This window comes from Dermacentor silvarum, chromosome 2, assembly GCF_013339745.2.
Source record: "Dermacentor silvarum isolate Dsil-2018 chromosome 2, BIME_Dsil_1.4, whole genome shotgun sequence".
Lineage (NCBI taxonomy): Eukaryota > Metazoa > Arthropoda > Arachnida > Ixodida > Ixodidae > Dermacentor > Dermacentor silvarum.
In genome coordinates, this window is record NC_051155.1 from 227,740,557 (window position 1) to 227,763,821 (window position 23,265).

Consider the following 23,265-nt stretch of genomic DNA (forward strand, 5'->3'; position numbering starts at 1 on the left):
CCAGCATCCAAAGTAGGATTTCTTTACTCTAACATTTCCAAAAATGACTAGTTTTATTGCACTTACAATAAATAAATGTATATCACAATTATAATAAAATGTACAGCCTTGATAACTTCTCAACATCACAAAATAAAATGAATGCTTACAACAGCGGCTGAGATTTCTCCAGTATAGGCTGGGTAAAGTTCACCAAAAATATTCATAACATTCAGCATAGGGTTATTGCGCTAAAATAAAAGAAATAAATGTATATCCCAATGATGTTAGTATTGTGTAGCCTTGATCACTTTGCAAGTTCACAACAATGCCGAAGAAAAAAAAGTTTACAAAACACAATGAATGCTCCCAACAGCTACTCTGACTTCTCCAGTATTAACTGGGCAAGTTTACCGAATATTTCCAAACCATCCAGTGTAGTCTTCCTACACATCCATTATATTATTAAAATAGATGTACAGTATATTGCAATTTTGTAAAACATGTCTTGTCTTGAGCATTTCTCAAGCCTGCAATATTAAATTTAACTCAACAAACACTCACAACAGCTCTCAGGCTTCTGCAGTATTAGCTGGGTTGGTTCATCAAACATTTCCAAAACATTCAGCATAAGGTTATTGCACTTATATTATCATAAATAATATTATAACAAACCTCCACCCGAAGGCACAAAGGCACTGAGCATCAGTGGTAAAGTTGCTCCACTAAAGCTCTCTTTAGCTTCACCTCACGCACAAGAGGGAAAGTGGGAAAAGGCAGACCGACGGGCGAGGAGTGAAACGAACGATAAGGGGAGGAAAGCAGCGTAAACACTGCCAGCCGAGCCAGCACCCAAGCGCAGCACGCATCTCTCACTCCGTTCACGGTTTGACGCAGTGAATGAAGCCTTTTATTTTTTCCCCGTAGTTCTGCAAAACGGAACCGTGTGTGCTCGTGCCGGCATATTGTTTCTGAAATGGGGAGTATTTCAGATCGATGCCGATCTACCACAGGAAGGAGGTCACAATGTCGATATCAGAGTGCATTGCTCATGAAATTCAAGGATTTTCAAGGAAGCAAAAAAATTCCAGGACTCTCAAGGGCCTTGAAAATGCACTTTTCAATTTCAAGGGTTTTCAAGGACTTCAAGGACCTGTACGCACCCTACACAACAGTCCGCCTGGCATGTTGCCCACGTATGACGATCGGCGGTTTAACCAGTTTATTGTTAGTACTGAAACGAACACGTGGCCGGGCATGTTCACAAGCGATTCGCAGTAAAGTGCATTGATGGCAACGCGTCCAACCTAGTTTACTTCCGCAACGCGCCTATTTCGACCTTATCTTGAATAAAAATGCTCAACAAGCCTTTTAACATTCCATCGACACGTGCAATGGCATGCCGTGGTCTCGCGCCCAGGCTACGCGGACTTTTAGGGTTAGCGCTGCAATCAGTGTATCAAAGGCCATACCGCAGCTCCAGCCACTTCCAACATTCGTGAGCAAAAACTACTACAAATTTTGTGCATTTGACACTATCTTGGAGATGCGAATTGGTAAGCTCCCGCTTTTCCCGATCTAGGGAAGTTGTCTAAGACATGCGGAAGGTCTCGGATAAGCTTCAGATAAGCATAGTTTATATTCGGAATTATCAATATATAAACTATTTCGTGATCATCTTCGAGTTCAATATATCTGGGATCAACTGCCTACCAGGTGCACATTACTTTTGCAGCTACTTCCTACTGTCAGAAATACTGCAGAATCGCTGATCACAATGTAAAGCAGATACACTAGAACTTTCTCAGGAAATACCCAGTGTCTAATATTCACAACCTAAAAGTGCACAGTCTTAATAAAGCTTTTCACTAACAGAAAAAATACCTAGTTTTATGCAACAGGGCACCTTAAGCTTAGAAAAAGTGAATAATCAAATAGTGTTGCCCTTGCACCAATATCACAAGGTGCAATCATCCAGCCACTTGCCTTGAGCTTGGAGATCATGTTTTTCTCAGAGTCGTCAGAAACGCTCTTGTTCAGCAGCAATCGCTTGGCCAGGTGCTGTTTGTAGTATCGCTCAAACAGATCCTTCTCCTGCAGGTAGCGAAACAGCACCATGGTTTTGTCCAGCACCTGCTCTATCTCCTGCTCAGTCATGCCCTTCAACCCCTTCTTGAGCTTGTCGTCCACAAACAGAGACAGGTATTCGGGTGACTTGCGGTTCAGGTTGAGGAAATACTCAAAGTCGCTAGCAATCATCTGCTTGAACTGGCGTTCACCATTGAAAGAGTGGTGCAGGAAGTGGTCGAAGCGGTCCTTCAGGTCCAGAAGGTTCTGCACAAAACTCAGAGCGTCCCCCTTTCCACCGTCCTCTTCAGTCACCAGCGACTTGCCCTGCTCACGCAGATACTGACTCACACAGTCCACCACTGTCTTGAGGCCGTCCTGGACCCGATTGAACAAGCGGAACATCCGTGCCAGGTCTGCAAAACAAGAACACATCAGTGTGTGCTACATGAAAGCAGCAGTAAGGCTGCGAGAAGCAGGTGTACCCAAAGTCCTTACACTGAGTAGCTGTTGGGCAGGGACTACATATGCACACACCAGCCTAGACACCTATGCACCTGCCAGGCCTCCCAGCAAAGATAGAGAATCTCCACATATGCATGCAGGTGCATGGCGCAGTGTTGTCCAGGCCACTTTATCTTAAAACTTTCCAAGAACAGTCTGAACTTTCACATACTGATTGATCATATATTATGAGCTCATATTTTTATGGAAGCCAAAATTAACACAACAGCAAAAACAACAACACCATTTACGCACCTAAATACCAGAACTTCAAGTGTGGCTGACACATCTGCATTTCGCTGCTGTTTGTTGATAAAACATAGTCAAGACAGAGAGGGGCAACTGCTTTGCCCCACGCAGCAGCTTCCACAGCCACCAACGAGCCCTACTGCTTTCAGGCACATTCAGGCATGAACACCCGATAGTATATGAATAGTACAGTGCTCAACGATTCAAATGTGATACTCAGACCGCATGCTTACCTGCACTTGTAGTGCCACTGGTGAGCGGTCAAATGCAGTCACCATGCACCACAAGCGCTCTTGCAATCACCTTAATACCACAATGCATCAGCTTGGTTTCCTCAGTGTCCACTGATGGCGCAACAAGCACCAGCACCCACACGCTCAGAGTATCGCATTTGAATTGCTGAGCACATGTATAGTATGTGGTTATTGGATTTTAAATTGTGCTACATGCTTTAAGGCTTTTCCCCATATGAATTCAAGCTTAACTGGTACACCAGAACCTAGATATAATGAAGTTATACTTGTAGGGAAAAACTTAGTTTATTTGTGAAATTCATTAAGGATAGTTTAGGCGCAAATTTAAGTGTGTTTAGGAGCATATTTGAGAGACCGCAAGAATAAATAAGGCATGCCACACAAAGTTTCTGTACTGGCATGACAGATGGCAAAAAGGTGCATTCCATCCACTGCTTGACAGTGAGCATTTTTGGCTGCTTACAAACATTCGCATGAGAAATGAAGCATGCAAATGGTCAATTCACTGTGAAGTTATGTCGGCTTTTTTTTTTTTTTTTGCTTGTTGTAAAAGCTACAGGTGCATACATATGAAGCATGTAGACTTTGGCAAGTTGAAACTGTGGAACAATATCACTCTGTTAAATTGTGTGAAGTATGTGGTGATCAATGAAACTAAGATCCAGAATTAAAAGACTGTTATAGTATTACAAATTCCACTATATCAAGGTTCACTGTATGGAGGACCGATTTTATCATTAAGTGCACTGCCTCTGGGATTGGCCCTGTGTGCCGCCAATTTGAGCGCACAGAAAAGGATGGCACTAGGCTTCAGGTGTGCACTGCCAAAAGAATTTTTCTCTAAAATTTTGCTACTTAAGCAACAACAGCACACTAGTGTCTAATATGTCACACAAACCAGCAGTCATGGAAGGTTTTCTAATTCTTCTATTTACAATACCATGACAAACAAACTTTAATTTAAAAATCCACGGGGTTCTGAGAATTATGAAAACAAACACATGACACATGCACCATACAGGAAAAGAAATATCTTACCCTCTGTCTTCTGATTCTTGAGCATATGCACAACACCAGAGTTCTCCATCTATTGAGAAGTGGGGAGGATGAATGCATTGGAGTGAGACAAAATGGTGACAATATTTTTTATCTTCATTGATGATCTGCAAGCACAAGGCCACTGCTAGCCCAAATTTTTAGTTATTTCAATAGTAGAATGCCTTAGTAGTAGGTAGTTCGCCTGCCGCAATTGGCATTGTAGTTTTCCCGATTTAACAATCGTTACACTGGTACTGCCAATGCCATTGACCAAAGCTCATTCAAGCTACCTAATTCAACCAATGCATGCAACACAAAAGATCTGCGCTCGCAACTGATGGTCATTATACTCACAACAATCTAAGGAAAAGAGCCGTATTCTTGACCGATCACTTTTCAGGGATGCTTTTGCTTTTGTGCGATGTGATGTGGAGTGCAATGCCTCGCTGAAGCAATGGTCATGCTATCAGCTGGCTCAGTCAATCATGTCACATTAAAAGTGGTATTCCCGAAAGTAATTTGTCATGCAAGTGGTCCTAGCCGTAGCATTTACTTGTACCATTTAAGTGGCAGCTCAAGCTTGTGGTAACATCTTTCTGACACAGCAAACATCTTGTTACAAGTGACATGATTTCCTTTCCTTCTCTTTCAAAATAAAAGAAAAGAGGGAGGGAGCGAAAGTCTGAAATTCATCTGAGCCTTGTCAATCGGGACATAAGTACAAAGCAGGCTGGGTGCAGCTGGAGGTTACCTCAACAATTGTCTTCATGTGGTTGGTTATCAGCTCCTTTTCAACCACCTGCACAATAAGCTCCTCGGTGAACTCGTCCAGGTAGTGCTTTGCTCGTTCAGCCTCTTCATTGATACGCTGCTCCACTTTCTTGATGTACACGCACGCACTATTCTCAGTCAGAAACTTTTGGCTCTCTGCCTGCATATGTGCACATTTGCATTAAGAAGAAAAATTACTATCTAGCTCTCTACGTCAAGTGAGGTTGAGCCATATAAGAGAAATGATCTTTGAGAAAGTAGCACACTATCCAAACTTAGCAGCCAATCCATGGAGAATGCAGTCTTTAGGAGCTTTTGTGCTGTGTGATATTACTGTAGCTTACTGCTACTTCCCTTGTTTAATTTAATCGGCAAGAAAACCTGTTACAAATTTGCTTAAATGGAAGAATGATGCTTACGTACTGCCATTTCTCCTGTAAGCAGAATGTAGCCCTTCCATTGATGTTACAGATCATTCTTAAAATTTTCTAACAAGAAGGGAAATAGACAACAGGCAAGTAAATAGGATGGGCACTAACTGAGACTTCCCTACTTCAGCAGGGTAGTAACACAGCAGTAAGTAAAATAAAATAAATATTTAATGGGCATTGTTATATGCTGCAAATCAAATGACAGCATCAAGGGGGACGTGGCAATTGAAGTGGTCAAATTGGTCAAAATTTTCTATTATCCGATTTATCTTTTTTTTCGCGATCCTCAGACTTTCATTTACCTCGTGGTGAAATATAACAAAATACGCAATAGAAATCGAGAAAACAGCGCTTTCCTAGTGCTGTCATCAAAAATTGCGAAAAAAAGTCAGGATTTGAGCTTCGTTTTCTTAGCTTTCATCTTTTGTGCAGTTGCTTTCAGTCATCCCAGTGCCATTTCACAACGAATGAAGGCAAAATCATTCTGTCTTTTGCACTCGGATCCAGAAACATTCATGAGTGCAACAAAGCTGTCCATTTTCATCTGCACCTCATAAAGAATGTGTTTTTTTTTTTTCAAAGGTCTTTAGTAAGACAATATGCATAGGAAAGTTTAAAAAACAATTTGCTGCTCATTGCGGCATTTCAAAAATAAACCAATAGCTTTATTGTAGAGAATGGACCTTTATAAACATGCCGATTTGAAAATCTAGGTGAACTTATGTGTAATTAATTAATTAGGGGATGACCATTAGAGGCTGTCAAGTGTTGCAACTCGAAAAGTATAATAGATAGCACAACACCGATTTCAGTTATATCAGCATAACAAATCACACCTGCATGCCAAATTTCATCAATTTATTCCTATAAATAAAAAACAAAAAATTTCATTGCCACGTCCCTCCTTAATTCTGCCAGGCTGAGGTCACCAACCAATAAATATCAAACATATAAGTGACCAGAAAGACATCCAAGTAAATCAGCAAGCCAGAAAGTTTTCAAAGGACAAGTAGTAGTAGTAGAAGTATAAACTTTATTTTGTCCGAGAGGGAGTTTAGGGAGGAGGGGAGTAGGAGGGCCCGCCCTCTTCTTCCTCAGGTGGTAGCCAGGCCAAAAGGTAATTTTATTATGTCTTACAATACAAGCAGCACAGGAACTCATTCATAGATTTTTAATTGGCCTCACACTGCAGTTTCATAACACCTACTCCAGATTTCCCAATAGTAGGTAGTTGTGTATTTCGAGCTAGCTTAACATGCTCGATACCACGCCAGTCGATGACCGATTTTCCAGACGCCCGATAATTTGGACGCCTTCGCGGCACCACCATGTACCCCGCCCCATAGAGTCAATGTATAAAAAAGTCAAATTTCGGACGCAAAAAGCCTTCACCGTCCGATTTTCCGCACTTTTTGCCATGACCGCAGGTCCAAAACGGCATTAATCATAGCCACCACCACTGCCATCTTGATTATCTCGCCTCCTCGAACCGGCGCTCTTGAACGCAGATCCACTGGCAGCCGTAGCCACCACTGAAGCAACGCTAGGCCTAGCTACTTCGACGTTAGCTACTAAGGTTTTTTCTGTTCAAGGTCATGTTTTTCACTGAAACAATTCACCGCTGTTAGCAATGGCGCGTTGCATAATGCCGGTTCACGAAAGTCAGCTTCGCCTCAATATAGCAGTGTTACGCAGTGAAGCATACGCAAAGTATTTCGGTGAAGCATATCAAGAGTGGGAAGGGGTAATTGTCACAGGACATATGTATTCCTTAAAGAGACACTAAAGCAAAACAATAAATCAACAGACTGATAAAGCATTCTTCGAAAACTCTGCAGTCGAAATTACACTGCAATAGGTCAATTATTACAGGAGAAAATGAAGCTCAAAGTTAATTTTTTGTTTTATTTCATGCGGAAACCCCAACGCCAGCACTTCAGTGTGACATCACAACTCCTAAAATAATATTTTGTATTTGGGCCACGTGGCTCAGTAAAAGTTCGCGAAACTTGCCATATTCAGTCTTGGGCTCCTTTAGAACCACTAAAGGATTAACTGGGACCTAGAAGACGCTGTCAAAATCCATGACGTCACGGTGAGCTGGTGTGGGAACTTCAAGGTGGTGTCACCACTCGCCTTATGTGTTTTTCGTTTCTTTCTGGCTTACCAAGCGGCTTCTCGTGGTAAGAGTGGCGTTTTCAGTATTGTGGAAGGGTAATCTACTGATACAGAAGAAATCATTTTTCCCTTTAGTGTCCCTTTAATTATACACGTGTGCACACGCAGTCTCCTGCGTGCACACACAGTCTCCTATACACCTAGTAACTGGCAGGCCTTCAGAGCTATTTCGGACGTGCCTGTGGCAATTTGAGCCCTTGGGGGCAGTAAAAGGCCTGCATTCGTTTTTTATGACTCCGATTTTTCTGACGTTTTCGCAGCCCCTAGGAATTCCGAAAAATCAGAGGTTGACTGTACAGTTTGTTGCATACTGTCAAAGTGCCACGAAAAAGAACACGCTGCATGCAAACTTGGCTGTGTACCGCTATCATTAAGATGAAAAGCAGATGTAAAGCTTGGAGCTTTACATTTTTCGTCATTCATCTAAATGTTAATTCGCATAACATAACAAGGTCTAATGAAAGCACTCGCAAGAATGAGAAATCGGCTTACCATATAGAATTCTGCAGATTGGGCTAGGAAGGGCCGCTCGAAGTCTTCCTCATAAACTGACCTTGAATCAATGCCCAAGTGTACAAGCATTTGGCATGCGTTCTTGATGGCTAGCCTGAAAAATAGCATGTCCTCTGTTTTTAGCTGTGTCATTGAAATGCGGTCATTCGAACAGCTATGCTAAATTCAAGACACAAACACTGCAGTGGAACAAGGCCACAGAAATGCTATAAAATTCCACTAAACTGAACAATACTTCCCTACGCTTTCTGCACAAGATAGCTAAACAGAAAAACAAAACTCCCATTCTGCTGCGTACTGCGTAGTTTAATCACAAGTACTCACATTTGAAACAACACACAGCACTGTGTTGTTTGATGTGCGTTTTAGGTCTGCATAGTTCTGCCTGCACTTCAACAGAATAGAAGATGGCCTACCAACAAGGCCACATAGCTACCTACATGTACTATTATTCTCCGAAATGTTTATAGACTGACATTTATTAACCTTGCCTAATATCAATGGTCAAATATATTTGCTAATTACAAATAGTGACACTTTTACTGAGTCACTTATGCTCTTTAATACGTGAGAAACATGATAAGTGGTTCTTGAGGGAAAGGGAAAGGTTGGCGCTATCTTCTGCAGCCCTTGAGGGAGCACGGCTCAGCGCCAAATGAATGTCCACTTCAAACACTGCTCCAAGGAGCTCGGTGTTGGAACTGGTCAAAACTAAGGTGCTACAACTTCCTAATGACACCTGCCGCCAAGAAGCAGTGAAAGGCGTGTATAGTGCCAAATTTATATCAGACAGAACTTTATTGGAAAACAATACAACATACTAAGTTAGCCTTCTACTTTGCCAACTGAAGGGAGCCTCGCACAGACACCACATTTTTTGTGAGGACTCACTATTGCAGCTAGAGTCTCAATTCATTTTGGCCTTCTGCCAAAGCCACACCCTGACACACATCAAGAAAGATTTGTGGTATGCCTTTTTGTTCCGTTGCTATTACAAGGTAAAGAACAATGTCAGCACAGACTAACTGCATTCCTGTATTCACCACAATTTCTTAACCTTTTGCCATGCAATCATTTCATCGTCCACACTTGAAGCTAACTAAATGAACACTTACGAAAGAGTGTCCATTGTGAGCCAAGTGCAGAAGACAACATTGGAATCAAATGGCATGCTTGCACACACACACACACACACGCACAAAAAAAGTTTTCTCCAGCAGCTTTTCAGACTCGAAAAGACTTAAAAGCTGCATTTGAACCAATGGGAGGGGGGGGTGCACAGCAAAGGGCAAAACGAACATTAATATGGAAGCAGGGCTGCCATGGTGGCTGCATTCTAAAGGGTCACTACGCAAAAACAATAACGCACGTCCATTGAGTGAATATTCAAGAACCTCATGCGGTCAAAATTAATTTTTTTTGCTCTTAGTTATGCTGCCTCCCATATCTACTGCACTGCCTTGGGAACATTAAAAATCCTGCTAATCAATTCAAAAGTAGCAGCCCTCTCTCTGTACCTTATAAAAGACCCCACCCTTGAACTGTTATCAACACACGGACTTGCGCTAAACAGCAGAGCACAACTGCTACAATGCAACCGCAGCCTGTAGTAATATATGATATCACAGATGCTGCAGCTCATCAATACGGCTGTAGCCAGGGTGATAAAGACGAACAAGGGACAGTGGGCACACCTGTCAACCACTTCTCCTTTGCGTTCTTGCTGGACCATGCCAAGGAGCGTGTCCCGGAGGTGGTCTCGGATGTTGCCATACCGCACCACCTGGTCCCGGAAGATGATCAGGCCTAGGTTGTACACGTTGTCCACATTGTTCTGCTGTACATACACGCGATCCTGTAACAATGTGAGAAAGCCACCAGTGTTTCAAAAATAATTTCCTTCAGGAACATTTACTAAGCTCAACCAGCTCAAACAAACGGCTGCAAGACATAATGCGAGTTGCTTAGGTGCTCATGAAATGACCATAACCACTTTACCTGGCTGCACTTATTAAAATCCAGTCTGACAACAGCATCTGCTTAGCACTTTATGAGGATACTATATTTCAGAATTACATAAGTAAAACCAAGGCAAGTAGGTGATAATTACAGCAAAGCCTGACAATCCTGACCTCACCTATCCTATTCAGCTTTCATGTAGCTAAATTTTTTATACTCTTTCCTGGAATGCTTTTCAAAAGGCAACACCTACACAATCATTGAGAGCAAACTAAACTCAGATAATCCACAAAGTGCAAATATTGTTCTGGCCCAAAGCACAGCTGAAATGCACTTGCACTTCGTTATAACTAAACGACATAACGAAATAATGGATGTAACAAAGTTAATGAAATTCTCCTTGAAATCCCCATAGAGATCCATGTATTTAAAGCCCCGTTTCAACGAAGTGAAACTGTCCTGCCAAACGATATATCGAACAAAATTCACCTCCGAAACAAAAAAAGTACACAAACGTTGCGTGCAGAGTACGTCACTTTCCAGGGAGTTCGGCACTCGTTTGCCATGGCAGTTCAAAACACTCGCGTCAAATACGCCGCAGAGCAACACTGGTCCTTTTCACCCCCATGCGCAGCTTACTATTGCACTTCTCCACTGACCTCTCCCTTGCGTGTACCTGGGTGCGCGAGCCGCGCCTCAGTGCGTGACTACGCGTGGCGGTGCGAAAGATTAGTGTATTGACTCATGCGCGGCCTCATAGATCTCCCTGGCATAACCTCGGAGGCTCACGTGCACGCCTGCGCGATTTGCACCATGCTGCATGGCTACACGCGGAGGTTCGAAAGATTAGTGCATTAACTTCTCTATTACTCTACGGCGCGCTGCGCAAGCAGCCGCAGCTGGGCCTGACCTCAGAGACTTCCCTGGTGCAATCTAGGGGGTCGCGACCAGGCCAGGCATTGGCTTCTCCCTCTGCCTGTTGTGCCCCGCACAGGCTGGCAGCTGGACGTGGCTTCCGAGACCGCACTAGCATCGGTGCAATCTCGGAGGCCATGAGCCAGCCAAGCCAAGCCAGTGTGGCGAAGTTCGCTTGTCTTCTTGGTCACAAAGTGGAGCACTGTGTTGTGCAACGCGTGCTGCTCGACCGCGACAAGCCAAGTGCAAAGCGGACGCAAAAGACCCTCAGAGTGGAAGAGAAGGCAGCTATCCAAAGGCTGTCGCGTCAGGTGCTAAGTTGCGTGTTGCACAAGCCGAAGATTATTTTGTTACGCTATTCAAATTTCATCGCATGTGTGGCCGTGCAGCGGTCCTGTGGGCCGCAATGCTGTCTTTTTTCCATGTTTACGATTGTGCACCCCATTGGCCATATATTGCAGTAAATGGCAATAACAGATATAACAAAGTAATTTCGGCTCCCCCTTCATTACAGCGAGGTTCAAGTGTACCAGCAGACAAGAAATTAAGAGATTGCCAGTACTCGCTACTGAAAACAGATGCACAAAAAAACAATTTGTAATACATACTGTACACTATAAAACTGGAAACAAAAATTACGTCTTGTTTTCTCTTTTGAACCCGCCACGGTGGCTCAGTCAGCTAAGGCGTTTTGCTGCTGAGCACGAGATCGCAGGATCGAATCCCGGCCGCGGCAGCTGCATTTCGATGGCGGCGAAACGCAAAAACGCCCGTGTGCTTGCGTTCTAGTGCACGTTAAAGAACCCCAGGTGGTCAAAAATTAATTCGGAGCCCTCCACTACGGCATGCCTCATAATCAGAACTGGTTTTAGAATGTAAAACCCCAGAAAGAAAGATGTTTTCTGATTTGAAAACTGTAATTCATTAAGTAGCTTTTATACTTGCTTGGGTTTATGTCCCAAAATAATACATATACTACATGACGAAAAAAAGATGAACACTTGCCATGTACATGAGAATGTCCCTGATCATGACCATACTCGTTTGATGATCATTCCAGGCTTGATTTAGTGTTTGGAGGAAGTTGTTGTGCAGGGAGGCTAAGACATCTGCCCGAACCTGAAAGTGGAAATGATGCATATTGAGCCTGCAGTGTATTGATGCGATTGCTGTATTATTTTTACATGAACCATACATTGTCATACAGATGAACAGTCAATGAGGTTACAGATAGCTAACACAGCCATGTACTGACGTGTGTGATAAGAGTTAGACTATGTTTGAATTGCATGGCCGAATGTGCGTGACTGTTGTGGTGCGCGATGGACGAGAAAGAGGAAGAGCCGGTGCCTGGCGCAGGAGGGGCAGCCATGTCACCAGCCTGAGCTGCCTGGTCTGGGCTTTCGTCCAGAACGAGCTGAGCAGTCCATCTACCCAAGGCCGATGTTACTTGGTGAGCTGGGAGAGTGAGCCGGGCTGTCCCTGTGCCAGGTCAGAGCCTTCGTGCCTAACGATCCGAGCAGTCCATCTACCCTAGGACGGTGTTCCTGGGCGAGCTGGGAGAACGGGTCGGGCTGTCCCTGTGCCTGTTCCGGCCTGCTCCACTGCTGTGCTAGCATATGACGCCGGTGTGTTATGGTGCAGCTGAGACTTCTGAATGGTCTACCCTGTGATGGGCAGACGTCCCGACGCAGCTGTCACGCGAGTGGCTAGTCGTGTGCCGGGCCTCCGCCCCCTGCGCCACCCGCTGCTGGATTCATCTCTGTGACTCCTCGTGCCGTGAGTGTGTGATACCGACAGGCAATTAGACTTCATCGGACAGTGACGCTGTATGTAAGCGACAGACAACTAACAAGTTAATTGTGTGTGTGTTATCGTGTACGTTGTCCTAGTCCCATTCCCGTGTCATTAAAGACTCTCTGTGTTCATTGTGCCATCTCTGTGTGTTTGAGGCCTGGGCCCACAACATCATCATTACACGTGCCAAAACATGCTCTAAACTGTGACCTAAACACAAGCACAATTTGAGGACAGCATGGAATCATTTTCTAAAAAAAAAAGCGATGGATTATTTGTTTCTTCTTTATAGGATACTGCTGAATCGGTGAATGTATGTGCAACCTTATAACCACAAAATAGTTGTGATGCAACCCTTCTGTGACATTTTTATTTAGCAATGGTGGTTAAAGCTTTTTAAGGACTATGCTTCGGATGAAGCTGCATAATGCTGTTTGGGACCCACATGCAAAAGATGAACAGGGAACAATGATACCTTAAAGAGACACTAAAGCAAAACATTAATTCACTGTAGAGTGACAATGTATTGTTTGAAAGCTCCATTGATGTTATCACGATAATAGGTTGATTATTAGAAGAGAAAATGAAGGTCAGGCTTTCACTTTTTTTCAATTTCGCGCCAAAGCCCCAACGCCAATGCGTCAGTGTGATGTCACAGATTTCAAAGTATTTTAACACGAAAGTGTTTTATGCCGGGGTCCACCAAGACTTCACTGACGTATTTCCGTCACGGAAATACGTCATAGAACATAATACAAAGAAAGAAACCAGAAGAAAAAGTTCCACAAACATGCAAAATTTGGAAATCGAACCCACGACCTCTCGGTCCGCGACGATAGATCGCCGAGCGTTTAACCCATTGCGCCACAAACGCATTTGCAGAGAGCTACACAGACGCGCCTTATATATCTAACACTCCTCCGTGTACCCGCGCTCTTGCTCGGGGCGGTGCCGCCGCCTACGAGCAGAAAAGAGAAGTACTGCATTATGACACTAACGCGCACCGACAGTGAACGCTTCGGTGGTCTCAGCACTACGACGCCTCGATGCCAGCATTCGAAGGGACGCTGGCATCAAGAAGCACTACCAACGCCACCTAGGTGGCGTTCACCGTACTCAGCACAGCGGAGCGTGGCCTCCGCAATTAGCTCTGAAAATGTTTCTGAAGTTGATCGCGGAGGCTGCAATTACGACGCGCTGTACGCGCTGATTTGACTCGGTGACGATTCAGTTACGTGCTTTGTCTTGCGCGTTGTATTAGTGTGTCAGTTACGTGCTTAGTCTTTCGCGTTGTGCTAGCGTGTGCAGCGTAGTGCAGCTTCCATATGCACGACGGTTGCTCATGGTCATCGACGTTGGTAGTCGTGATGGAGGAGACGTGCCACCAGGCGTCAGCGTGGGTGCATCAACGCCTAAGGGCGCTTTAGCCACAAAACACCAATAGACATTATATATCAATGTGCAATAAACATTACACTACTTCTGTGAAGACACGTTTCACTTTCGTGTTCTATACCGATTCCTATATAAGAGGATCAACCACATTTTTTTCGCATTAGGACAATGTTGGCTCAGTTAAACTTCCCGAAACTTGCCATGCTCAGTCCTTGGCTCCTTTAGAACACAATGTAGTCCTTTTTTTACCAATAAAGAGTTAACTAGAACCTAGCAGACAGAGTCAAAATCCAAGGAGGTCACGGCAAGCTGGTGTGGGAACTTCAAGGTAGCAGTGCCAACAGTCTTTCATTTTTGTACCTTTTCTGGATTACCAAGCCTCTTCTTATGGTAAGAGTGGCTTTATTGGTGTTGTAGAAGGTTAATTTATCAAGGTCAACTCATTTTTCTCTTTAGTGTCCCTTTGAGAGATACAATTATTTAAGAGCTACAACAAGTCTCTCAAAAATTGTTTGAGAAGTACCAAAACCAAACGAAATAAGTTTTGTGGCTGCAGGCGCATTTCATATAAATCCTAACGGGGGAGCATTACATGCAGAATACCAAGTGTGGTGTTTTTCCAGGCACAAACCTTGTTCACTAGATGCTCCGTAACCACCTCCCTCAGTCCTGTGTAGAGACGCTCTCCGTGTTTGTGCAACACCATGGTGTATGCATTGCGATACAGCTCCTCAAAGCTCAACCCACTGTTGTTCTTTTTCTGTATCTCCTGGATGGCGTTCCGCAGGAGACCCCAGATGTTCTGGACATACCTCTCATCCATAGACATCTGCATAAAACAAAATAAATTAATTGGTGAGGAGTGAGGAGGAGTAACACACAATGTACTAGAATTATGAAACTTTCTAACAGAAAATTAGACGACATAATGCAAAGTGCGAAGACAGATGCACCACAGGAACAAAGTATGACTTAGAAGCACCACTTAGATTAAGCATCAGCATACATGCTGTGCACATATTTATAAAGCAACACAACAACAAATGGAGTGGGAATAGCAGAAATAGGATCACGTAATCTGCCACCTTTTAGCAGAGGAATCGTACAATACTGTCAATACGACCCTACCCTTCGCTTTTCACTCTTTATTATCCGGTTCCACGTATCACTCCACAGCTTAATCTGTCTCCACTCACAATACACCCGCCAGTCCGAGTGCTGCCACCTCGTACCACGTCCAGCAACTACAGTACACACTCTACAATCCCTTGTGCAAAACTTGCACCATCTCTTGGTCATCCCTTGAACTACCATATTTTCTGGTGTTCTTTTGCAAAATTTTTGCCGGTGCATCTTATAAAATGGTGCGACTTGTATACATGCATAAAACCATGTGTGCTGGTGCGGCCAATATGCGATCCCCCCCCCCCCCCCCCAATTACAAGAAACCATGCGCAGCAGCATTCTGAAAGAAATTTAATCTTGTATTAACAGTGGAGTGACCATTGGTGCAAATAGATGCAAGCTCCTAGGGCTCACTGTGTGGACAGCTTAACAGCAGCATTACGGTAGCAGTAGAGAAGGCTGCTAGCATGGCCTCTGTAATATAGGTGTCTCCATGATTGGAGGTCACACTATAGTTTGCTTTTATAGTTTGTCTTAAACAAAAAGTTAAACCTACAGAACTGACGCAATAAATACCTAAAGGATGTCACAATATTTTACTGTTACATTGTGACACTCAAGGTATAACCGTTACCATAGCTTCCAGCTTCCGGTCTCCATTTAATTTTTTGTATGCATGTGTTCAGGCTGGTTCAGGCTGACAATTACCCAGCGATGCTCCCAGCCGATGTGGGTGAAGTTTTTTACAGTGTGTCAGAGTACAAGGCTTCGAGTGAAGTGCGATAAATAGTTTTACTTGAAAAAAAAAAAATTGTGCAGTTTTACGTGCCAAAACCACCATCTGATTAAGAGGCATGCCGTAGTGGGGGTCTCCGGATTAATTTGGACCACCTGGGGTTCTTTAACGTGCACTTAAATCTAAGCGCACGGGTGTCTTCTGCATTTTGCCCCCATCAAAATGCGGCCGCCGTGGCCGGGATTCGATCCCGCGACTTAGTGGTCAGCAGCCCACCATAACCACTAAGCAACCCCGGCGGGTTTATTGTTTTACTGTGCCTAAGAGAAGTGCTGGATGAAGATTTCTTTTTCTTTTTTTTTTCCGGTTAGAATTCACAGCTAATAAAAATGTACTTTCTGGAAATTTAGTGCCCTGAAAGGGGTAAGTTCAGCATTTTGTGATGTGTGTACATGCTTGCATCGTTTCATTATGCAGATGGAGATAAAGGGGCCCTGAAACAGTTTAACTAATCAGAATATCACTATTAAATTTTATTGCCTCACCGAATCTCCTTTCGAAACATATTTTTTTTAAACCTTCAAGCGCAAGCGATGTTAGATGTAGTTATCAGACCAATCAGTGGCTTTCCACCTCCTTTCTTTCCACTAGTGCGCTGGAAGATACACAGGACAGACGGCAAGGAAGTGAAAGGGAGCAATGCCCCGCTGGCCCCTCCCAAAGGTTGAATGCCAGATCGCTCATGGCCCCCATGATGGCCGTGGTATCTATGCTACTCTCTTCATCTCAGAGGCCACACGCAGAAGATGCAGCAATGTGCAATTGTCGTGTGTAATTGGCAGTGCAAACATGAAATCGTTTTTCAGTCTTTTTTCAGTCTTTTTGAGATCGTGGACATACGAGGTGTGTTCAAAAAATATCAAACCTTTGGTCAGCAGAAATGCATTTACAGATTAGGTGGTACAAAACCCTAATCCCCTTCAAAGTAGTCTCCTTGGTAGTGCACACACTTCTCCCAGCGCTCCCACCCTTGTTTGAAACAATTCTGGAATGTGTCTTTTGAAATGGTGATCAGCCGGGCCGTCACATTCCACATGATGTCTTTTCTTGACTCAAATCGGGTTCCTTTCAACGGCATTTTCAGCTTGGGAAATAGCCAAAAGTCATATAGAGCCATGTTGGGGGAGTATCCCTGGGAGCCTGACGAATCACAGGAATTTTGTGTTCGGCGAAGAAAGTCTTGAATCAGATGCGTAGAATGGCGGGTGCGCTATCATGATGGAGCTGCCAAGTTTTTTGCCCACAAATCTGGTCGTTTGCGCTGCACAGCATCACGAAGGTGACAAAGAAGGTTCTAATAGTATTCCTTTGTGATGGTTTGGCCTTGTGGTGCGTACTCATGATGAACCACCCCATGGGAGTCGAAAAAAATGGCCTGCATGACCTTGAGATTGCTGCGTACCTGCCATGTTTTTTTGGGCCTCGGGGATGCCGAATGTTTCCACTGTGACGACTGCATCTTGGTTTCTGGGTCGTACCCATAAACCCATGACTCATCGCCTGTGATCATGGTGTTCAGAAAGTTGGGCTTACTGTTTGCACGGTCCAGCAGGTCCTTTGCAATTTCCAAACGGAGTTGCTCCTGCTCGCTCCATTGTTAACAGTTTCGGCACAAATTTCGAGGAAACTCTCCTCGTGCCAAAATCCTCGGTCAAAAGTGAATATACTGGTCCAATGCTTACCCCTATTCAATCGCAAGTTCTCATACTGTGAAGCAACGGTCCTCCATGACCAAAGTCCACACTTGCTCAATGACATTCTCATTTCGGCTTGCTGAGGGTCTGCCTGAACACAATTCGCTGTCCACTAATGTGCAGCCATCTTTGAAGGGGTTGTACCACTCTTCTATCCGTGACGTGCTCATGGCATCGTCCACGAAAGCCTGATGAATCTTGCGAATGGTTTCCACTTGGGCATCGCCACGCTTTCGGCAAAATTTGTTGCAAGATCGCTCTCATGTTGTTCCGTCATTTTACAATTTACTGAAATCCGACAAACACTCACTACACGTCCTCACTCATAGGCCGACTGGAGCAACTGACGCTTTCTGCGGTCGGAAAAATTCATGCTGGCGCATGAATGTCCCCTCCATTTCCCCACCGAAGGAAGCCTCCCGCGCTTCATTGGTTTACGTGGAAAAGAAGATGAGAATCGATACTTTTTTTACCAACATTTCTGCCAATCACATACCCTAAAGTTACACTTATGTGACATTGCTGGTGAAAAATTTCTGACCACCGGCAATACCAGCACCTGGATCCTGACATCATGGACCAATTAAAACCCTGAATATTTAAACATCACGGCTATGATGTATAATAAAATCAACTTCGCACCATGCTCCTACACAATAAGGTTGCCAAATCTTGTGTTGAAAGAGTGTTGACACATATTTTGAAGTTGTAGAGGCAAACTCTATCACATACTTCCTGCACATGAAAATATGTCACTCAGCGAGTATGAAGGCTGGGAAACACCTATGAGATACTTTTAACTTGACACAAGTTAATCGACATGATGGGACATCATAACAATGCAAAATTTGCAGACTTGTAGAAATAAGGCTAGGTGTGGTGACATTTCTTAAATATAAACATGAGTGCTGTGCGTAAGTCTGTAACTAGCTGCACTTGCATATAGCAGCAACAGTTATCACAGGGACACTGTATCGTGACGCCATGACACATCCACCTTCTGTGTACTAAAACCGAAACTGGTCCAGAGAAACAAATATTGCAGTAAATTACGTAAGCTTTTTTTTTTTTTTTTTTTTTGACGCTTGGCAATATTTTCAGTGTTTAGACACATTGAACCTTCATTTGACAGGGAAAAAAAAATATGTCAAGTGGAAAATGTCCCGTCAGTACTCTTAAGGCCTCCTTTGAAGACCTCGTATAAGAGATTACAAAAATTTTGTTGGCCCATGCACAACAACGCAGTGTAGAATGTGACAGTGATAAATGCAACACGAGTGCTGAGCATGTGAGAATATCTCCCTCTGGCAACTCTGCAAAAAAAACTCTGTGCAAAAAGCTTAGGATAGCTTCAGCCAACATTCATGGCTAAAGTGCCAAAAATGTGAGAGCCACACATTATAGTATTCCCTTTAACAGTGGACTGCACTTTACAGGAGGTATGAGAAAGCAATCTGCGGTAAAATAGGATGCAAATGGATGTTATTAATGCAGTCTTGTGGTGAATCATTTGTGTCTATCTGTGGTATAAACCACATTTTGTCCCGTTTGAGTTTAGGCTGGTGACAAGTATCACAAACCCACCAACCAACTAGCCTGTCTAACAGCCATTAGTTGCAGCTCTGAAATTAATTGTGGAAGAAAAAATACCAGTGCACAACAATATATAAGCAATTTAATAAGTGTAGTCAAGGAAAAGTTTAAGCTTGTCAAAATATAGGCATCTGCTCAAATGCTGACAGCACAACTTAAGTGCTGCATTTGAGAGAGCCATTTAAACAATGGTGCGCTTTGAATAAAAATAAGAGCTTGACTTTTGTCCAGCCTTGCTTGAAACATGATGAACTGTATTGCAGAATCACCAACTTCAGTTCCTTGCTTCGCAGTTTATAAAAAAGTGATCAGTAAACAATAAAGTTGATGGAAAGTTTGTTTCAGGATCAGCATTCAAAATGCAAGTCACAAATGCAAGCCCCCACCACACATCAGAACTTTGGGCTCCATCCTGTACTGCACATTCAATTTGTTATGTAAAAATCCAGTTCCTTTTCAACTCATCGTCCATAACACTGAGTGGCCAATGAATCCCAATGATAGCGACAGCCCAGCACCATCTGAGTTGCACAAGGAACAAATAAAATAAAGCCCCTGTAAACAGATAAAATGAGTACTTAATTTTTTGCAGCTGTGACCACCTGAGCTATTAGTTTCCAAAATTGTGCTTTTTGTCAGAACACTAGAATTTGCATATATCTTAGGCACTTTTTTGTAAACACAAAGAACTTCATGCCCTTCTTACACATACTATTTTTTTTTTTTTTGAAGTAGCAATGCATTTTGTCAGCCTACTGTCACCTGCCATTCGAGTCTAGCTTGTCAACTAGCTTGTCAAGTATAGCTGCTGGTAAGCTTTGCTTTGAATAAGCCCAGCTCATCCATGGCAATGTCCCCGTTTTCAAAGCAATTTGGACGAACTGAGTGCATCCACTTAGTTTTTCTTTTAAACTAAGCTTTTTTTTTTTCCTACTACTCTTTACTAGCTGTGTTCATTGCACTCGGTGTGTTTTAGCACATAGTTGGCAGCCCTTTCTCGGTGCTCAAAGGCCATTTTTATTGCGGTCTTTTTGTTCTACTACACAGATGGTAGGACTTTGTCAGCACTCAAAGACAGCATTTTTGAAATCGTGCTCTTTGGATGCTTTTGGGCAGGAAGTTTTGAAAGGAAACCAGGACATGGTGCGAGTCCTGTGCCAAAGCTCTGTGCACCGTTCCATGTTTTACAAAGTTTTAAACACTTTGTGACCTGCCATAGCAGTGAATGAATGGGTAAAAAACTTTCTTTGATGCCGAACTTGCTTCGGAGAATATTTGAATATTTGATTTTGAAGTACTATAAAATAAAGCAGTTTGCTCTTTTCCAACTGTATTATCTATAAAGCTAGATCAGGAAATAAAGTTGTCGAACTGTCTTGGTGACAGAGTAGAGAAAGAGCAACTGCCCACCTAAACAGGGCTGTTCATTTAACAAAGCAGAAATGCAAAATTCTTAGCAAGCGCAATTTCTGATCACAGCTTACTGTTTCTTTCTGTGCCTTAATTTACAAGCTTATTCATCTCTCCCAACTTAAGAGCTCTCCCCTTGAATAAAGTTTGACCACTTATTTATGATTTTCTTGAGGTAGATGACTTCTTGTATACATTTACCATCCGTTATTTTATGTTGAGCTCGAAAATATCATGGTAAGCTTGAATTATCACATAATGCCTACAAAATGTGACAAGACATGGCTATTTCTGCTAGTTGACAGAGTAAAACTGCGCATGCCGCTTTCAATTGCTACATCCCACGATATGGATACTTTATTCCTAAAGCACACAACCTTTACTATATGCACTGAATAAAAATACTTCAATTAGAAGTTTGGTATATTACCACTACAACTAGTTACACAACACCTGTCTTAACAATAAGCATTCATGTGTGTTAAATTGCGGAGTTTTAATGCCTAAAACTGCACTGTGGCTTATGAGGAATGCCGTAGTGGAGAGCTACGGGTTATTTAATGCACTTAAATCTAAGTACATAACCTTAGCAGAGTTGCTCAAAGGCCAATGAGCATACATAGTGTGATAACCAGTCATACAGGCATCTTTCAATCGCGATCGGGCTCAATCGTAATCGAAAGTACCCTGTGTGAGCAGGGCATTACAGGAATTAAATGAAAAGGAGCAGCTTTGTAAATACACACACACTGTGTATGCTTGTAGCCAGAGTAGACATCAAGATCAAGATTATAGTTATAACACCAGTGTTTCTAATGGCTGTCCGCAACCCAAAAGCAAAACTTAATATTGATGCCACAAATAGACCTAAAACGGAAACACGAGTTTAGCAAGTGGAAGACTTAATCTGCCGCAACTACAATGGTAGCTTAGGCATTTAGAATTTGCTGAAAACAAGCAGAACAAAGTATTTACGTTAAAACTAGTTGTAAACTTCAGCAAGTGAAATGCAATCTTCTATGAGAACACTGAACTTTGTAAATTTTCACTGCTGTTTCAATCACACTAAGGCCTGCATAAGTCACCCAAGCTATTTGTGAACGGTGCTGAAGAACAGTTGTAAAACGGCATATTGAGGAAACCGTCTGGTGCCCTCATAGTCAGCAATCACCAAATATATGGGTGTGGTAGGTGACGCAAAGTTGAAATATGACTAAAAAGATTATGTCCCAGTAGTGTAAAACGCCATGTTATTTCTTCATATTTCGCTAGGAGCCAAAAATACAGGCTAACGTTATCACCTCGCGTACTACCTAGGTCTGACAAGTCATATTTGGGGCTTGTCGCCGGCGCGACCGGCTGTGGTCGCCGTCTCTCGATAAACCGGCCTTGGACTTTCATTCGAAACTTATGCAAGAGAGGAAAAGGCCGGCAACGAAGCACGATAAAGCGTGCTGCCCGAGAGACAAAAATGCACGTGCGGGCATTTTACCGATTTGAGAGTTAAATCAGGACCAATGCATAGAGGTTCAAATGCCTTTTGAGCATTCAGCAACATCAACGACCGCCTATATAAAGCTGTTATTGCTGATGGAACAAAACGACGCTCGTTCCACTGTGCTAGCAATGTCAATGTCGGAGAATTGTCCAACGTTTCTGTCGGAAAGGAAGTTTTTGAAGCCACAGTTAGGTGCTAAACTAGAGCATCTATACATTCCTACGAATATCGCCGAACCGAGGCAGGCCTTTCAGATCAAGAAAACTTTTATTCGGTGCAACGTTAACCTTGATCGCAATGCCATGAAGTCAGTATAATATCGTGGGGGTGTGTCTCTACAAAATATGGTTGCACACATTGTTTACAACTAGAAAAACAAAGTATTTCATAAACAACTGAGTAGAGCAGCACTAGTTAATCCACAACTTTCACCGGGCTAGACACAAAACTTCGATATCACAGCTGCCGAAGAATCACTTCAATGAAACCCACGGCACAGCCTTGGCGTATTAATCGCGTTACTTGCCAAACACAATTCATGTTCTAGTTTTCTTAGCCGCTAAAACCACTTTATGAAAGCACATTAGGCTTAGAAGTGATCGAAGTAAAAGGTTTCGAGACACTCACAGGAAATGCTCGGATACGCATTTTGGTATCCTTCTTGCCGGGCTTCAAGCTCATTGTGCGTTCAGGACACGGCAAGAACTCAGACGAGCGCACGCATCCACGGAGAAAGCTCTAGGCGACCGTTCTAGCGTAGTTCCCAGCCACCGACATCAGTAAACAACTGTTCTGACAGGCTTAGCACTCGCGCACTGTAGCCACTGCCATGACCGACTTTGAACTTGCACTTATGCTCTGCAGTTCAGCAAAAACTAGCACAGTAAAAAAAAGTTGCAGTAACCACTGTGCACATATAAAAGATTAGGACGCTTCCATGGGAACCCTGGGGTTTCCACGCAATGCCGAACTTGAGGAATTTTACATCAACGTGACCAGAGACGCAGGTTTGCGTGTCCGACCAGATTATTCAGCTGCTCTATGCCGAGCCACAGAAAAAGTTCCTCAGATGTCAATTTATGCACTTGGACTGCAGCTG

At 43.3% G+C, this 23,265-nt stretch overlaps 1 protein-coding gene across 1 annotated transcript in view; it reads right to left on the reverse strand.

The window, feature by feature from the left end:
- The window catches only part of LOC119442805 (cullin-3-like), a 56,095-nt gene extending 32,863 nt beyond the window's left edge, over positions 1 to 23,232 (reverse strand). The window contains exons 1-8 of the mRNA XM_037707832.2: positions 22,794 to 23,232; positions 14,682 to 14,879; positions 11,864 to 11,977; positions 9,679 to 9,839; positions 7,964 to 8,078; positions 4,843 to 5,022; positions 4,092 to 4,140; positions 1,966 to 2,462 (exon numbers count right to left, since the gene is read on the reverse strand). Of these exons, the coding sequence (XP_037563760.1) occupies positions 1,966 to 2,462; positions 4,092 to 4,140; positions 4,843 to 5,022; positions 7,964 to 8,078; positions 9,679 to 9,839; positions 11,864 to 11,977; positions 14,682 to 14,879; positions 22,794 to 22,847 (1,368 nt within the window). The 5' untranslated portion in view covers positions 22,848 to 23,232. The remainder of the gene's footprint in view (positions 1 to 1,965; positions 2,463 to 4,091; positions 4,141 to 4,842; positions 5,023 to 7,963; positions 8,079 to 9,678; positions 9,840 to 11,863; positions 11,978 to 14,681; positions 14,880 to 22,793) is intronic.
- Positions 23,233 to 23,265: the final 33 nt, after the last annotated feature.